Source organism: Nomascus leucogenys, chromosome 2 (genome assembly GCF_006542625.1).
Source record: "Nomascus leucogenys isolate Asia chromosome 2, Asia_NLE_v1, whole genome shotgun sequence".
In the NCBI taxonomy this organism is placed as follows: domain Eukaryota; kingdom Metazoa; phylum Chordata; class Mammalia; order Primates; family Hylobatidae; genus Nomascus; species Nomascus leucogenys.
The window spans coordinates 73,740,493-73,756,188 of record NC_044382.1 but is presented as its reverse complement, the minus strand read 5'-3'; the positions used below and the strand labels follow the sequence as shown (position 1 = coordinate 73,756,188).

General features: G+C 38.9%; 1 protein-coding gene and 1 non-coding gene across 2 annotated transcripts in view; both read right to left on the bottom strand.

Annotated features, from left to right (window-relative positions):
- LOC100603859 (putative ankyrin repeat domain-containing protein 26-like protein) overlaps positions 1-15,696 on the bottom strand; it is a 42,938-nt gene that overhangs the window by 20,365 nt on the left and 6,877 nt on the right. Inside the window, exons 4-6 of the mRNA XM_030797628.1 lie at positions 13,477-13,580; positions 7,384-7,451; positions 3,893-3,946 (exon numbers count right to left, since the gene is read on the bottom strand). Of these exons, the coding sequence (XP_030653488.1) occupies positions 3,893-3,946; positions 7,384-7,451; positions 13,477-13,580 (226 nt within the window). The remainder of the gene's footprint in view (positions 1-3,892; positions 3,947-7,383; positions 7,452-13,476; positions 13,581-15,696) is intronic.
- Positions 9,576-9,678, bottom strand: LOC115831792. Its single transcript, XR_004027289.1, has one exon. It is a non-coding gene; the product is annotated as a U6 spliceosomal RNA (small nuclear RNA).

Below are 15,696 nucleotides of genomic sequence, written 5' to 3'. Positions count from 1 at the left end.
CGCCCCGTCTGGGAGGTCTACCACGGAGGCCAGAGCAATGTGGGGGCTGGACGTGGTGGCTCATGCCTGTAGTCCCAGCACTCTGGGAGGCTGAGGCGGGTCGATCACTTGAGGCTAGGAGTTCGAGACCAGCCTGGCCAACATGGCGAAACATATGAAAAATACAACAGACAAACCAACCAACCAACCCAGTGACAACAAAACAGGTCTACCCTGGAGTCATACTCTAATTTTTTCTATTTTCCTCCCTTTCTGATCCTTTATCCCACTTTCTTTTTCTTCCTCTTCCTTCTCCTTCTTCTTTGTCAAATAGAGGATTGAGTTATTATCATTGATCCATACAAAGTCCCTCTCTCATTTATTTTCTTTAATTCCCACTCCCCATTTCTATTCCCTGTCTTCCCATGTGCAACCTTCCTAATGTGTTTGATATGCATCTTTTTGTTTGTATGTATTTTTAGAAAATGTTTATTGTTTTGTGTGCAAAAAAAAATTAATAAAAAAAAGAAAAAAGAATTTAAAACAGTGTGAAATAAAACAATTTGTATTTGACAATCCAGGACACACTTAAAATCTCGGCAGACCATCATCAGTCACCCTGTCATTGTGGTGCAGATATAAAGAAGTTTATTTAGCATTAGAAAGTAACAGAATACCATATATACTTTAGGATAGGTAGCCAATTCTTTTAAAATCAAATAATAGACATTTGTCGAATATACATATGTTAGAAATGTGTTCTAATAGTACTTTGTTTAGGGATGAAATTCAAAGGGAAGCAGTGAAAGCAGAGATATCACAAGAGGGCAGATGAAAACAAAATTACACTAATAAATAGAGTCAGGTACTGACTTCCCTACTGATGTCACCAGAATTCCAAAAATGCTGAGAACTACTATGTACAGCATATCACCTCATATTTTTCTGTGATATTACATTAGTGTTCTGCAATAAAATATTTAAAAGAAATCATTTAAAAGAAATCCAAACTGCTGATCTGTAAACTATTTCTGATCAAAACTTAAAATTTTGTCAAAGCATGGCTGTATTTTGATTCCATGTCAGAGGAAGGATATGAGTATCTGATAATGGCTTCCAGTTGTTGCTGTCAGGTTTTTGTTTGGGAACACACCCAGAAAAGCTTATCAAGGGTTTGAGTACAAAACAAGCATTTCCCCAAAAACCAGAAAAGAAAGATTACACTTTTCCTCATGTGGACCCTTAGGTTCTGACAATTCTGGGAAAATGTTGGCACAGGAACTCACCAGTCTAGGCCTGACTGTGTAGGTAGCTGCTGCAGTTACAAAACAATTAGGTAGGATCGTGGTAGGTGTATTCTTCCAGACTTGAACACTGGAAGTACCATGTACCTAAATAGCAGAACTTACAACTCTAAAAGTGTTCTTTTGAAGAGGGTACCACCAAAGAGCTTTTAAAATATTAATTTAACTTACTTTTTAGTAATCTTACTTGTTAGAATTTATATTCCCCCTCCTTGAAATTCTCATATTTTTAAAATTTTTGCAACACCTCATCCTCTGATAACCTCTCCTACTTTTCTCTAGCCACTGCTCAGGCTTCTTTACTAACTTCTTTTCCTCTGGGAAATGTTGACAGTCTCAGGATCTTGCCACTGGCCTTCTGTTTATTCACGTCTTTCCTATCATGGACAAGCTCATTCAGATCTATGACTTTGCCTACATTATTCCAAGTCTGCATCTCCAACCTCAGTTCTACCTCCAGCTAGAAATGCCTAAAATCCAATTACCTACTGAAAATATCTTACATGAATATTCCACTTAACTCAACAAGCACAGAAAGAGGTTAGCCATTCCTGCTTATTTGCTGCTCTTCTCCATTCACCTGCTAATCTCCTACTCCTTCCTCATGTCCAGGTTAAATGCTAGTTCATGACCTGGAAACCCGTAAATCATCTGAGATTTCTCTCGGTGCCCTAAATTTGTACATCCAATAATCACTAACTCGTATTATCTCTATCTCTTCTCTGCCTCTGCTTTATATTTCCACTACCACTGGTTCTTAACTGGCTTTTACAGACTACCAACTATTAATATTATTTCTTAAATAAAAAAACAAGCAAAACAAATGAAAAAGGCAAAAACCAAGAGAAAGACCAACATTTTAAAATTACTAAGTAGCGGCCGGGCGCGGTGGCTCACGCCTGTAATCCCAGCACTTTGGGAGGCCGAGGCGGGCGGATCACGAGGTCAGGAGATCGAGACCATCCTGGCTAACACAGTGAAATCCCATCTCTACTAAAAATACAAAAAATTAGCCAGGCGCGGTGGCGGGCGCCTGTAGTCCCAGCTACTCGGGAGGCTGAGGCAGGAGAATGGCGTGAACCCCGGGAGGCGGAGCCTGCAGTGAGCCGAGCCTGGGCGACAGCGAGACTCTGTCTCAAAAAAAAAAAAAAATCCTAAAATTACTAAGTAGCTTTCTAACATCATTTATTTCACCATGGATGGGTGAAACCCTCATCATGGATTGATGCAAGTCCAAGGATTGGTGGCAAGGAAGCTATAGCTTTGGCTACTGCAAAAGCTTCCTTTGGCTTCCAGTCTCTTTATGTGGTACTTTCCATCTATCCTCCATATGAGGAGTCATCCAACTGCGGGCCGCAGGTCCAACCCAGCCTGCCTAATGGTTTTGTAAATAGTTTTATGGGAGGTCAGTCCTGCCTTTTGCTTACATATTATCTATGACTGCTTTCACACTACCATGGCAGGGTTGAGTAGATACGGCAGAGACCGCATGGCCTGAAATATTTCCCACCTGGTTCTTTTTTTTTTTTTTTTTCTGAGATGGAGTCTCGCTCTGTCACCCAGGCTGGAGTGCAGTGGCGCGATCACGGCTCACTGCAGGCTCCGCCTCCCGGGTTCACGCCATTCTCCTGTCTCAGCCTCCAGAGTAGCTGGGACTTCAGGCGCCCGCCACCGCGCCTGGCTAATTTTTTGTATTTTTAGTAGAGACGGGGTTTCACCGTGGTCTCGATCTCCTGACCTTGTGATCCACCCGCCTCGGCCTCCCAAACTGCTAGGATTACAGGCGTGAGCCACCGCGCCTGGCCCCCACCTGGTTCTTTACATTAAAAGCTTATTAATACCATAATCAGAATGTCCTAATACTCAAATCTAATCTTGTGACTTTTCTGCTCACAATTCTATAATGAATTCCTGCAGAAAACATTGCTGCCTCCCTACCCAAGGACCATTCCTTATTCTTTCTTGCTGGAGAACCACAAGTCTATTTCAATATTTATCATCTTAATACCCCTCCTCCTCCCCAACAAGAGAAATAACTATTCTAATTTAATCACGGGCATTACATTTGCTTTCCCAGTGCCTGGTTTAGGAATGAGCATGTGGTGTAACAAAGCCAATAAAATGTGAAAGGAAGCCCACTGCAAGCTTCTGAGTTTTCTCCCTATTTCAAAGAAACATGAGAAGAAAAGCAGCCCTTCCAGCCTTCAGAAATCGTGTTGTGGGAACGTGATGTTTGGAGCTCCTGCTAATTAGCCAGCCATGAAAGGAGACATGTACAAAACACTACCAACAGCACAGCTGAAACAGGGACACCAAGTGGGACCCAGTGTTATCACTGAACAACCCACCAAAGCAACTCTGCTTCCCATTGTTTTAGTCACTGTTAGTTAGGTCCTTTAGTATTTGCAGCCCAAAGCACTCCACCTGGTAAATTTCCCATAGCCTGCAGGATAAGATCTACTCAGTTTAATAATATAAAGTATTAAAAAGTCCATCATGAGCTTGTCTTACCTAGGTTTTTACCTATTCCCAATCACTCCCATCTCAGTTTTTGCAATAGCAAAATAGAACTGCTCATAAACCCTGCAAAGTTCACTCGAGCATCTTACCTTTTGCACCTGCTGCTCCTTCTCCCAAGCACACCATCTTGTTAGATGTTCCTTCTGCCAAACATACAAACTTGCTAGCTGTTCCTTCTGCCCACATCATCCTTCTGCCTCTTTACCTAGAAAAGTTCTACCCCTTCTGCATGCTTACCTGAAATCCTACCCACTTTTTAACAGCTTTCATTCCTCACCACATACTTCAAGTGTCTGGCACATATTTAACATAATAAGTGATCATTATATGCTTCCAGACAGCATCCAACACATAGTAGTAGACACTGAATGAAATAGCAAATAATACAAATGAAAATGATCATAACAAGCTCCTGGCTGTTTTGTTTTTGTTTTGTTTTTTTGAGATGGTCTTGCTCCATTGCCCAGGCTGGAGTGCAGCCTCCCAAGTAGCTGGGACTACAGGTGCATGCCACCAAGCCCAGCTAACTTTTTCATTTTTTGATTTTTATTTTTAGTAGAGTTGAGGTCTCACTGTGTTACCCAAGCTGGTCTCTAATTTCTAGGCTCAAGAAATTATTTTGCCTCAGCCTCCCAAAGTGCTGGGATTACAGGTATGAGTGACCATGCCCAGGCCTGACTGTATTTTTTTTTTTTTTTTTTGAGACAGAGTCTCTCTCTGTTGCCCAGGCTGGAGTGCAGTGGCGTGATCTCAGCTCACTGCAACCTCCGTCTCCTGGGTTCAAGCAATTCTCCTGCCTCAGCCTCCCAAGTAGCTGGGATTACAGGCATATACCACCACACCTGGCTAATTTTTGTATTTTTAGTAGAGACAGGGTTTCACCATGTTGGCCAGGCTGGTCTCCAACTCCTGACCTCAGGTGTTCCGCCCACTTCGGTCTCCCAAAGTGCTGGGGTTACAGGCCTGAGCCACCACACCCAGCCCCTGACTGTATTTTTAAATGTTTGTATACTGTAACATGAAAAAAAAAAAGAAGCTTACTCCCTAAAACCCTCTTGATAATTTATTCATTAAATGGACAAGTGTATAAATGAATAAAAATATTTTATTTGAAAATTATTGGCCGGGCGCAGTGGCTCACACCTGTAATCCCAGCACTTTGGGAGACCGAGGTGGGTGAATCACCTGAGGTCAGGAGTTAGAGACATCTGGCCAACATGGTGAAACCCCATCTCTACTAGAAATACAAAAAAAATTAGCCGAGCATGGTGGTGGGTGCCTATAATCCCAGCTACTTGGGAGGCTGAGACAGGGAGAATTGCTTGAATCCAGAAGGCAGAGGTTGCAGTGAACCAAGATGGCACCACTGCACTCCAGCCTGGGTGACAGCACAAGACTCCTTCTCAAAATAAATAAATAAATCTTGAAAAAACACACAGATATGAAATAAGGACAGCCGTAGTCTATTATGAGCACCTTAAAGACCAAGACTACGTGTTTCTCACTGGTAGCTTGCAAAATCAAACTTGTAAAAGTTCTTCGATTAATATGTACTAAATTAAAAGTGTTCTCAAACAGTTCAGACTGTACAATGTATTTGATGTCACATCTAGGTAGCATAGTAGCATTTTTGTTATTGCGAAGCACTTTTATACTTTTATTATAATATGTTGAGCCTAGAGTTGGACCATTTCTGGTATTCATTACAATAACCTTTTGGCTACTGGTAAAAGTATTTTGTTCTAACAAAATTACTGTTATCATGACAATTAACTAGTGGAGAGAAGAACTTAACTTGTTCTAATGAAGTAAATGTATCTCATTCAATTTCAAATTAGGAAGAATGAAGTCAATAAGTGAGACCTTGTTGGTATAAGAATATGTAACATGACCTGTGCTTTTCAACAAGAAATTGCTTTTCTGACTTCTACACTTGGTATCTTCAAAAAAATAATTTTCTATTAGTATTAGTGCACACTGGATAAGTTTAACAGTTCTTATTAACATTTGTTTATAGTACCAGAAAGGTATTGCTGAGTTCCCAGTTTTAAAAAGTTACTTTTTTTAGTGACATACATCACTATGCAATACAGTTAACCTTTGAACAACAGGAGTTTAACCTGCAGCGGTCTAATTATATGCAGATTTTCTTCCACCTCTGCCACCTGAGACAGCAAGGCCAATCTCCTTCTTCCTCCTTCTCCTCAGCCTACTCAACTTGGAGACCATGAGGATGACCCACTTCCACTTCCACTTAATAAATAGTAAATATATTTTTATTCCTTATGATTTCCTTTTTTTTTTTTTTTTTTTTTTTTGAGACAGAGTCTCACTCTGTCGCCCAGGCTGGAGTGCAGTGGCGCAATCTCGGCTCACTGCAAGCTCCGCCTCCTGGGTTCACGCCATTCTCCTGCCTCAGCCTCTCCGAGTAGCTGGGACTACAGGCGCCCGCCACCACGCCCGGCTAATTTTTTGTATTTTTAGTAGAGACGGGGTTTCACCGTGGTCTCGATCTCCTGACCTCGTGATCCGCCCGCCTTGGCCTCCCAAAGTGCTGGGATTACAAGCGTGAGCCACCACGCCCGGCCCTTATGATTTTCTTAATAGCCATTTTTCTCTAGCTTGCTTTCTTGTAAGAATATAGTATAGTAACACACATAACATAGCAAATGTCTTAACTGACTGTTTATGTTATGAATAAGGCTCCTGGTCAATAGTCATCTATTCGTAGGTAATTTTGGGGGGAATCAAAAGTTACACACAGGTTTTCAGCTGCACATGGGGTCAGTACCACTAAATCCTATGTTATTCAAAGGTCAACTGTAATTGACATTTATTTACTAAATAAATGCCATTTTTTTTTTTTTTGAGATGGAGTTTTGCTCTTGTTGCCCACATTGGAGTGCAATGGCATGATCTCAGCTCACGGTAACCTCCACCTCCCGGGTTCAAGTGATTCTCCTGCCTCAGCCTCCCGAGTAGCTGAGATTACAGACATGTGCCACCATGCCCGGCTAACTTTGTATTGTTAGCAGAGACGGGGTTTCTCCATGTTGGTCAGGCTGGTCTCGAACTCCTGACCTCAGGTGATCCAGCCACCTCAGCCTCCCAAAGTGCTGGGATTACAGGCATGAGCCACACTGTGCCCAACAATAAAAACCATTTATTTTAAAAATTAAATAGAAGCTCCAATTTCATAATATATCCAGTTTGTTATAATGAGACTATAAATAAAACATACCACATACTAACCTAAAAATCTTTTTTCTTATTTATACAAAAAAAATCATATAAGATTTTAGGGGCTACAATTAAAGAAATGATTCCTTTCAGATAATTCTGTTTGAGATTATAAATTATCTACACATAACTTTTTAAATAATTCTGAAATCTAACCTACTAAGAAGAAATTTAAAACACACACACGTGTATATGTGTGTGTATATATATGTGTGTGTGTGTATATATGCAATTTACATAGTGAGTTTTTAAACTACTCTTTGGTGATTAAAACTTCCTTATTCTTATTTGTTAATCTATGGTAAAACCATCAAGAGTAATTTACCACTAGAAGTCTTACCTGGATTGCTATTTTGAGGATTTCTAGGTGTCTCATTTTCTTTGTATTCAGACATTACTTGCTGAATGCTATGTGTAAAAATGAAATAAGTAAAATTACTATTTTAAAACTGATATAAAAATAATTACCAAAAATATTAAATTCTTAGAGTATTTCAAATGATATCAGTGTTAATTTTAGAATTTTAATTATCCCATACACTTCCCATTTGTAAGCTCTACAAACTTCTCTTTAAGCTTCTAATTAAAGAAGAAAAAAATAACATGAAGTACTCATGAACTGAAGGCAGCATAGTTCAGTAAATTAACTTGCATTAGCCTTGTGGGCGGCAAGCCATCCAGGTGCCGAGGCAAGAGACCAAGGGCACGAGCTGTTCCGGTATAATAAAATATATAAAATAAGAATAGTTATACTAGATATAGATCATAGATATGATTATATATTAATATCATTCAGCATTAGCTTGTAGCAATTACTCTTTATTCCAGTATTATAATAATCCTCGCTCTACAATCATAACCTAGTAAAAACCAGGCCATACAGAGATAGGAGCTGAGGGGACATAGTGAGAAGTGACCAGAAGACAAGAGTGCGAGCCTTCTGTTATGCCCGGACAGGGCCACCAGAGGGCTCCTTGGTCTAGCGGTAACGCCAGCATCTGGGAAGATGCCCGTTGCCAAGCGGACCGTGGTCTAGCTGTAGCGTCAGTGTCAAGGAAAAACACCCGCTACTTAGCAGACAGGGAAAGGGAGACTCCCTTTCCCCCAGGGAGTTTAGAGAAGACTCTACTCCTCCACCTCTTGTAGAGGGCCTGACATCAGTCAGGCCCGCCCGCAGTTATCCGGAGGCCTAACCATCTCCCTGTGATGCTGTGCTTCAGTGATCATGCTCCTAGTCTGCCTTCATGTTCCATCCTTTACACCTGGCTCTGCCTTTTAGATAGTAGTAGCAAATTAGTGAAAGTACTAAAAGTCTCTGATATGCAGAAATAATGGCGTAACCTATCTCTCTCTCTCCTCTCTCTCTCTGCCTCAGCTGCCAGGCAGGGAAGGGCCCCCTGTCCAGTGGACACGAGACCCACATGACCTTACCTATCATTGGAGATGGCTCACACTCCTTAGCCTGCCCCTTTGCCTTGTATCCAATAAATATCAGCGTAGCCTGACATTCGGGGCCACTACTGGTCTCTGCGTCTTGGTGGTAGTGGTCCCCCAGGCCCAGCTGTCTTTTCTTTTATCGTTTTGTCTTGTGTCTTTATTTCTACACTCTCTCGTCTCCACACACAGGGAGAAAACCCACGGACCCTGTGGGGCTGGACCCTACAAGCCTGACATAATGGAAAGTGTCTTAACTCAGAATAAGCCCTAGCTCCATAACCAAAAGCTACTAGTTCTTGGATAAGTTGCTTTTAGGTTCAATGCCTTCTTCTAAAAAGTGAGAATTTTACTGTCTTATTTTACTAGGTTGTTATAAAAATTTAATGAGATAACATATTTTGAATGTTCAGAAAAATAGTGAAGCAATGAAATAATTTGTTCTTGAACTTTATTGGTGAAACTATCTTGGAACTGCAAATAAAATCCAATGTGTATTTTTTGTAGGTTCTAATATTGAAATGTTGTGGTATTTGGGAAATGTTATTAAGTCCTAATTTTGTTTATTAGGTGTTCTACTCTTTGTGGCTTAAAATTCAGGGCATCTCATATATTTCATAGTTTGTAACTACATTTATTTATAAACCTATTATCTCATTAAATTAGATAACATAATTGTCTACTGTTACTGAGCTCATCAATCATACCAAAGGCAAAAAACTAATAGATATCAAGACCTGCCTTGGACTACTATTCTTTCTTTACAGACTCAAATTCTGAACCAGTAGATCTTTGTTAGAATGCTTAATCTCCATTTTTCACCTCCAACTGACATGAAAGATAAAACTCTTTTTGTAAGTTCCACAAAGGAGATGCAAGTTGACATTTTCTCATTTCTGAGATACATACTAACAATGTATTTGCACACAACATCCCATGTTTTACTCAGCTCCATTCTCATTCCATAGATCACTGTATGTGAATATTTTTGTAGTGAAAATCACAATTTCAATATTAAGTGCCAACCATTTTGCTTTGACTCATGCTGTTTCCTCGGAGCTAGTCAGAAAATTGTCAAATGACTTTCCAGGGACTGCACAAAATATGGACCACTTCATGAACTTGTGTGTCATCCTTATGCAGGAGCAATGCTAATTTTCTCTGTATTATTCCAGTGTTAGTATGTGTGCTGCTGAAGCAAGGACGAAACCCTACTTTACGCGTGAATACTCATGAGTCATGGATGAGACTTAGCTCTGATAAACCCAATAAACCTACTTGAGATTCAGATAATTCTGTCGAATGGTTTCCTGTGAGGTAGAATATGAAAATATTTTTAAAACTTGAGGTAGAAATGCAAGTAATTAGGCCAGGCACGGTGACTCATGCCTGTAATCCCAGCACTTTGGGAGGCTGAGGGGAGGCGGATCACCTGAGGTTAGGAGTTCGAGACCAGCCTGGCAAACATGGTGAAACATTGTCTCTACTAAAAATACAAAAATTACCCAGGTGTGGTGGCGCATGCCTGTAATCCCAGCTACTTGGGAGGCTGAGGTGGGATAATTGCTTGAACCCGGGAGGCGGAGGTTGCAGTGAGTCAAGATCACACCATTGCACTCCAGCCTGGGCAACAGAGCAAGACTCCATCTCAAAAAAAAAAAAAAAAGAAAAAGAAAAAGAAAGAAATGAAAGTAACTTGGGAGATTGTCATTATTATAGAAAACATATTGCTTGAGGATAAAACCACAAATTGGAAAAAAAAAGAAAAAGAAAACACACAAATTGGCACCCACTGCTCTAGGGAAGGATAATATAGAACCTTCCACTCCCTAAGAAAATGTGCTAAACAGCATATAAAGGTGCCTCAGAGTACAGATCTGGTAACAATGGAGTAAGGAAACACTGATCTCTTTCTGCAACATTATGTAACCTCTTTGACAGTTTAGAACAATCTCAACTAATATTTGATAGAGAAAAGACAAACAAGGGCCTCAAAGGATAACTTACCATGAAGGCCTCAGCTAAGTCTAGGCTAAGATGTGGGCTCCACATAAGGTTTTGAGTGTGGGGGAAGGTTGGTCAATTTTCTCACTATGTGTGTGGCTAAAGCTAGGATGCCCAGCTGTCAGAACAGGATGCTGGTGCTTTGGGAACAATGGCTGAGCATATATGTACGTGAACTAAAAAAAGTTACAGCTATGAAGTCTATGTATGAATCACCATGAAAACTGAGGGCTCTGAATTAGTAAGAGAATCCCGGTGGGAAAAATCAAGCATTAACAGACTGCAGAACCACTTTTAACAGCAATAATGCAGGAAAAGAATCAATGGAAACAACAGAATGATTAGAATGTCCTTTTCTTCCCTTCCTTCTGACCGGTAAAAGATTGTCATTTTTATCCTTCTTGGACTTAGGAAACCCTTTAGGTTCTTGAAAAATTAAAAGAGGAGGGTATAGGAGATAGCCCTCAAAAGACCATATGAGATTTTCTGCTAAACTGAACATTTCGAGACCCAAATAATTAATTAGAGGAATCAGAGATGTGGCACTATTTTTATCCTATGCATGTGGCTATACTTGGAGTAAAAGGGACAGTGTCGGGGTCCCTAAGGTAAAGATCTGAAAAGTCCTGAGATAAAGAATTCTGCACCCACTGATACTTCTAACCAGTCCAGCCTTTTGCCTGATTTCTGGCTGATAAAGTGGACTAACTCACTGTCACTCCAAAATGACCTGAATTAAACTATAAAATCTCACCTGATGTATAGGATTCAATAGCTATAATTATTTTAAGCCTCAATTTAGTGTAAACTAGCTTTCTAACATAAAAACTTGCCTAGTAAAAGGACTAAAAATGGCATAATCTTCTGCAGCCCATCTAAACATATCTTGGGAAAGCACGTCAGCATTTTGCTGAAGAAGAATGCTGACTATTCTTGCTGATTCACAATGTACAGCAACAATGAGGGCTGTTTTAAAACACCAGAGAGAGAAATTCTTTCTTAGGAACTTTAAGAAAGTTATTTAAAAAGCTAATTTGATATCTTTACCAATTTAATATCTTGCCTGTCCATGTAGAATTAAACATTTACATGTACTAACAAACATAAGCATCTTGGGTGCTCAAGTGTTCATCTTCATAAATTACCACCAATGCTTACAAAAAAAAAAAAAAGCCTCTTGTCCCAGTAGGGTATTATATCATAGAAGTTGCTAACTTAAAGTCCTTTGATGAGTAAGAAACTATGTTGAGATCCCTTATCTAATGTAGGCAAAGATTTAAAGACAGATGTGTTGTAATTCAAAATCAGCTAGGGGTCAGATAAGTAAGAGCCATCTGCAGGCAGGAAACAATAATACTAATACTAACAGTAATAATAATAATCACAGTAGTTTCAGTTAATAATGCCGATACACATGTGCTAGGCACTGAATTAAATGCTATATATACATATATAGATGTGTATACATAATATACATATAGATATGTATACATATATACATATATAGATGTGTATACATATATACACATATATGTGTATATATATGTGTATATATATACATTACTATTAACATTACTGTTTTTCAAAGAAAGCAACTTAAAGAGTCATCTAGAAGAAAAAATGATTTTCAACTCCTATTTATGTCTAATATAGCATGTTTAAAGGAAGAGTATACACATATATATGTGTATATATACATATGTGTGTATATATACATATATGTATTATATATACATATATACGTATATAAAATACATATACGTATATATGTATATAAAATACATATATGTATATATAATATATGTATATATATACACACATATCCATATAAAATCTTTCTTCCACACAACCACTCTTGAAGGATATATTATTATCTTCCTTTTCATATAGAAAAACATATTTGGTGATAAGTAATGTTCCCAGGTCACATTCCTAGCAAGTGAGAAAGCTAGGACTTAAACCCAGTCTTGTATGAATCTAAAGCCTAGCTCTTTTCTCTTTTTCAGCCACCTATGGCTTGTCTTCATTAGAAGAAAAAGCTATTCATTTAAAGCTATATTTTCTTTCTCTGCCCATAGCAATTACAAATAAAAACATCAGGGTCGGGTGTGGTGGCTCACGCCTGTAATCCCAGCTCTTTGGGAGGCCGAGGCGGGTGGATCACCTGAGGTCAGGAGTTCAAGACCATCCTTGCTAACATAGTAAAACCCTGTCTCTACTAAAAATACAAAAAATTAGCTGGGCATGGTGGCACGTGCCTATAGTCCCAGATACTCAGGAGGCTAAAGCAGGAGAATCGCTTGAACCCTGGAGGTGGAGGTTACAGTGAGCTGAGATCGCGCCACTGCACTCCAGCCTGGGTGACAGAGCGAGACTCTGCCTAAAAAAATAAATAAAACAAAAACATCAAAATACACTAGAAATGAAATAGAAAAAAACTAGTGAACCCACGGTATCTGGTAATAGCAATTAACAGCCATGTAGGGATAACTTAACATTACTATTTTTCAAAGAAAGCAACTTAAAGAGTCATCTAGAAGAAAAAATGATTTTCAACTCCTATTTATGTCTAATATAGCATGTTTAAAGGAAGAGTATATAAGAAGCAGAGGTTAAAAACTACTATAAAAGGATTAAGAAGTTCAATATTTATTAAATCTTAAAGTATACTAAAAGTTAAAATCTGCACTTCATACAACTAACAAAACCAATATAAAAACACTTTGGTCAGGTCACATGACCAAAAACATCACATTACAAATAACCAACACCAGTCAATATAATAAGAGAAGATGAATCCTACTATATACTGTTCTCTATGTTGCCCAGTCCAAGTAATAGTTTTTCTACTTAACCAATGATTTGTGTTGATATTTTTTACTATATCATAATAATTACAAGTTAATATTCTTATTAATCTAATATTTCTAACTAGAGAGAGTGTTATCACTCTAGAATATCAGTCAGGTTTTAAAAAAAGAACTAATTACTGTACCTTTCAAACTTAACTGCAGTTAAATTTTCTTTTTGCTTTCTTAAAAATTCTATCATTTGCTGTTTTTCTTCATGTACAGCTAGCAAAAATGGTGTGAGTTCATCCTGTAAAACAGCAAGAGCAACTGATAATTCACAACATTATATATTTCTCAACTGAACTGGAAACCTTATATTTATGTAAGTAAGTAAGTCCTTTCCTTTTTATTCTTCTTTGCTTTCCCGTGTGCTGTTCCTTCCCTTGGAAAAACCCCTCCTCCTCCGCCTCACCACATGAACTCTGGTCATCTCCAAAACTCACTTCAATACCAGCTCCAATAATCTTCGCTTCTGTCATAGCACTTAGCATAGTATATTGTAATGATTTTATTGTTTTCCATGTAAACCAAGAGCTTCTTGAGGGCAGGGGCTTTATCTTTTATCTCTATATTCCCAAATCTTAAGACATATTAGTAAAAGCTTCAAGTGTTTTTATTAATGATCTAAATTATTGAGTCTAGACTAGTGTTTCTTAAGCTACATTGCAAAGAATGTTTACTTTACCAGATGTGTAACACATCCAGCTACAGCTAGGAATAACCTAGAAAGGCTTATAGGCATGCTAATGAGAAGGTGGTTATTTATGGCAAATATAAAAAATAAGAGTTAAATATAAAGAATATTTACCATAAATAAAAAGAATATAGAATTTAGCAGTTTTTTTAAAACTTCTAAATTTTAAAATTCAACTCTGGTGCTAAGGTGATTTATATAAAATATAAGTTATATATTATAAACAAATAGAAACTGTCTTGAAAGCCTTGACATCTTTATCAAAATATACTGTTAAGACGAGAGTTGTCAAATGCTTACAAGGGCAAAGGGGGTGACCTGAGTGAGGTACCTAGGTGGGCACCACGGCAAACTAGAGAACACAGGCCTCATAGAAAGGGGTAACCTCTGCACATCAGACAAAACAGTGATGTGGGCTCAAGGGACACCAGATTTGATTCTTAAGAGAAACCTAAAATCCAGATTTGTATATGAGTCTTCTAAATTTTACATGTTGACACAATTTATGAAGGCAAGTGAAACGTACCTATGGGCCACATTTAGACCACAGCCCTTGCATTTTTAAACTTGCCGTGGATGTGTTTCCAAATGGTTGTGCATAAAGTAAGTGTTTGCATGTAAAATATTTTCTTTCTTTAGTTTCAAATGTTTTACCAAAAAAACAGTCCCCAACATGTAATAAAATTTGCTACTAAGACTCATACTACCCACTTCAATAATTTTTCTAGCATTTATTCATTTAAAATCTATTAGTAAGTAGTTTTCTGAGATTGTTAGCCAAATAGATATTTAGTTCATAGGAATGCTGAAACGAAATGATTAAAAGAATTTATGGCTGAGTGCGGCGGCCCACACCTGTAATCCCACCACTTTGGGAGGCCGAGGCGGGCGGATCACCTGAGGTCAGGAGTTCAAGACCAGCCTGTCCAACATGGCAAAACCCTGTCTCTACTGAAAATACAAAAAATTAGCTGGGCGTGGTGGCAGGTGCCTGCAATCCCAGCTATTCAGGAGAATGAGGCAGGAGAATCTCTTGAACCCGGGAGGAAGAGGTTGCAGTGAGCTGAGATCAAGCCACTGCCCTCCAGCCTGGGGGACAAGAGCGAAACTCCATCTCAAAAAAAAAAAAAAGAATTTGTATCTGTACTCTTAGTAACTGCATGGTTTTCAGGGTTTAAAACTGTCATCCTGATTATGCCAAAACTCTATGAACAGACATACTGATATAGCCCATAATACAGTTTCAACAACAATAACAAAAGGTTTAGAATTTGCTACAATTCTAATTGAGGAAACTCCACTTGTAATAAAGATTTATTGGCCTAATTACCTGAATGGTAACAAAGAGATGTGAAGTCCTGAAGGGGTCAGCCTCCACTTAGTGAAATACTGCCCAGGCTGAGTGCACTAGCTCATGCCTGTAATCCCAGCACTTTTGGAAACTGAGGCAGAAGGACTGCTTGAAGCAACCCAGTTTGAGACCATCCTGGGCAATATAGTGAAACGCTGTATGTACAAAAAAATTTAAAAATTGGCTGGGCATGATGGTGCATGTCTGTAGTCTCAGCTATTCAGGAGGCTGAGGTAGGAGGATCACTTGAGTTCCAGGAGGTTGAGGCTGCATTGAGCTGTGATTGTGCCACTGCACTCTAGCCTAGGTGACAGAGCA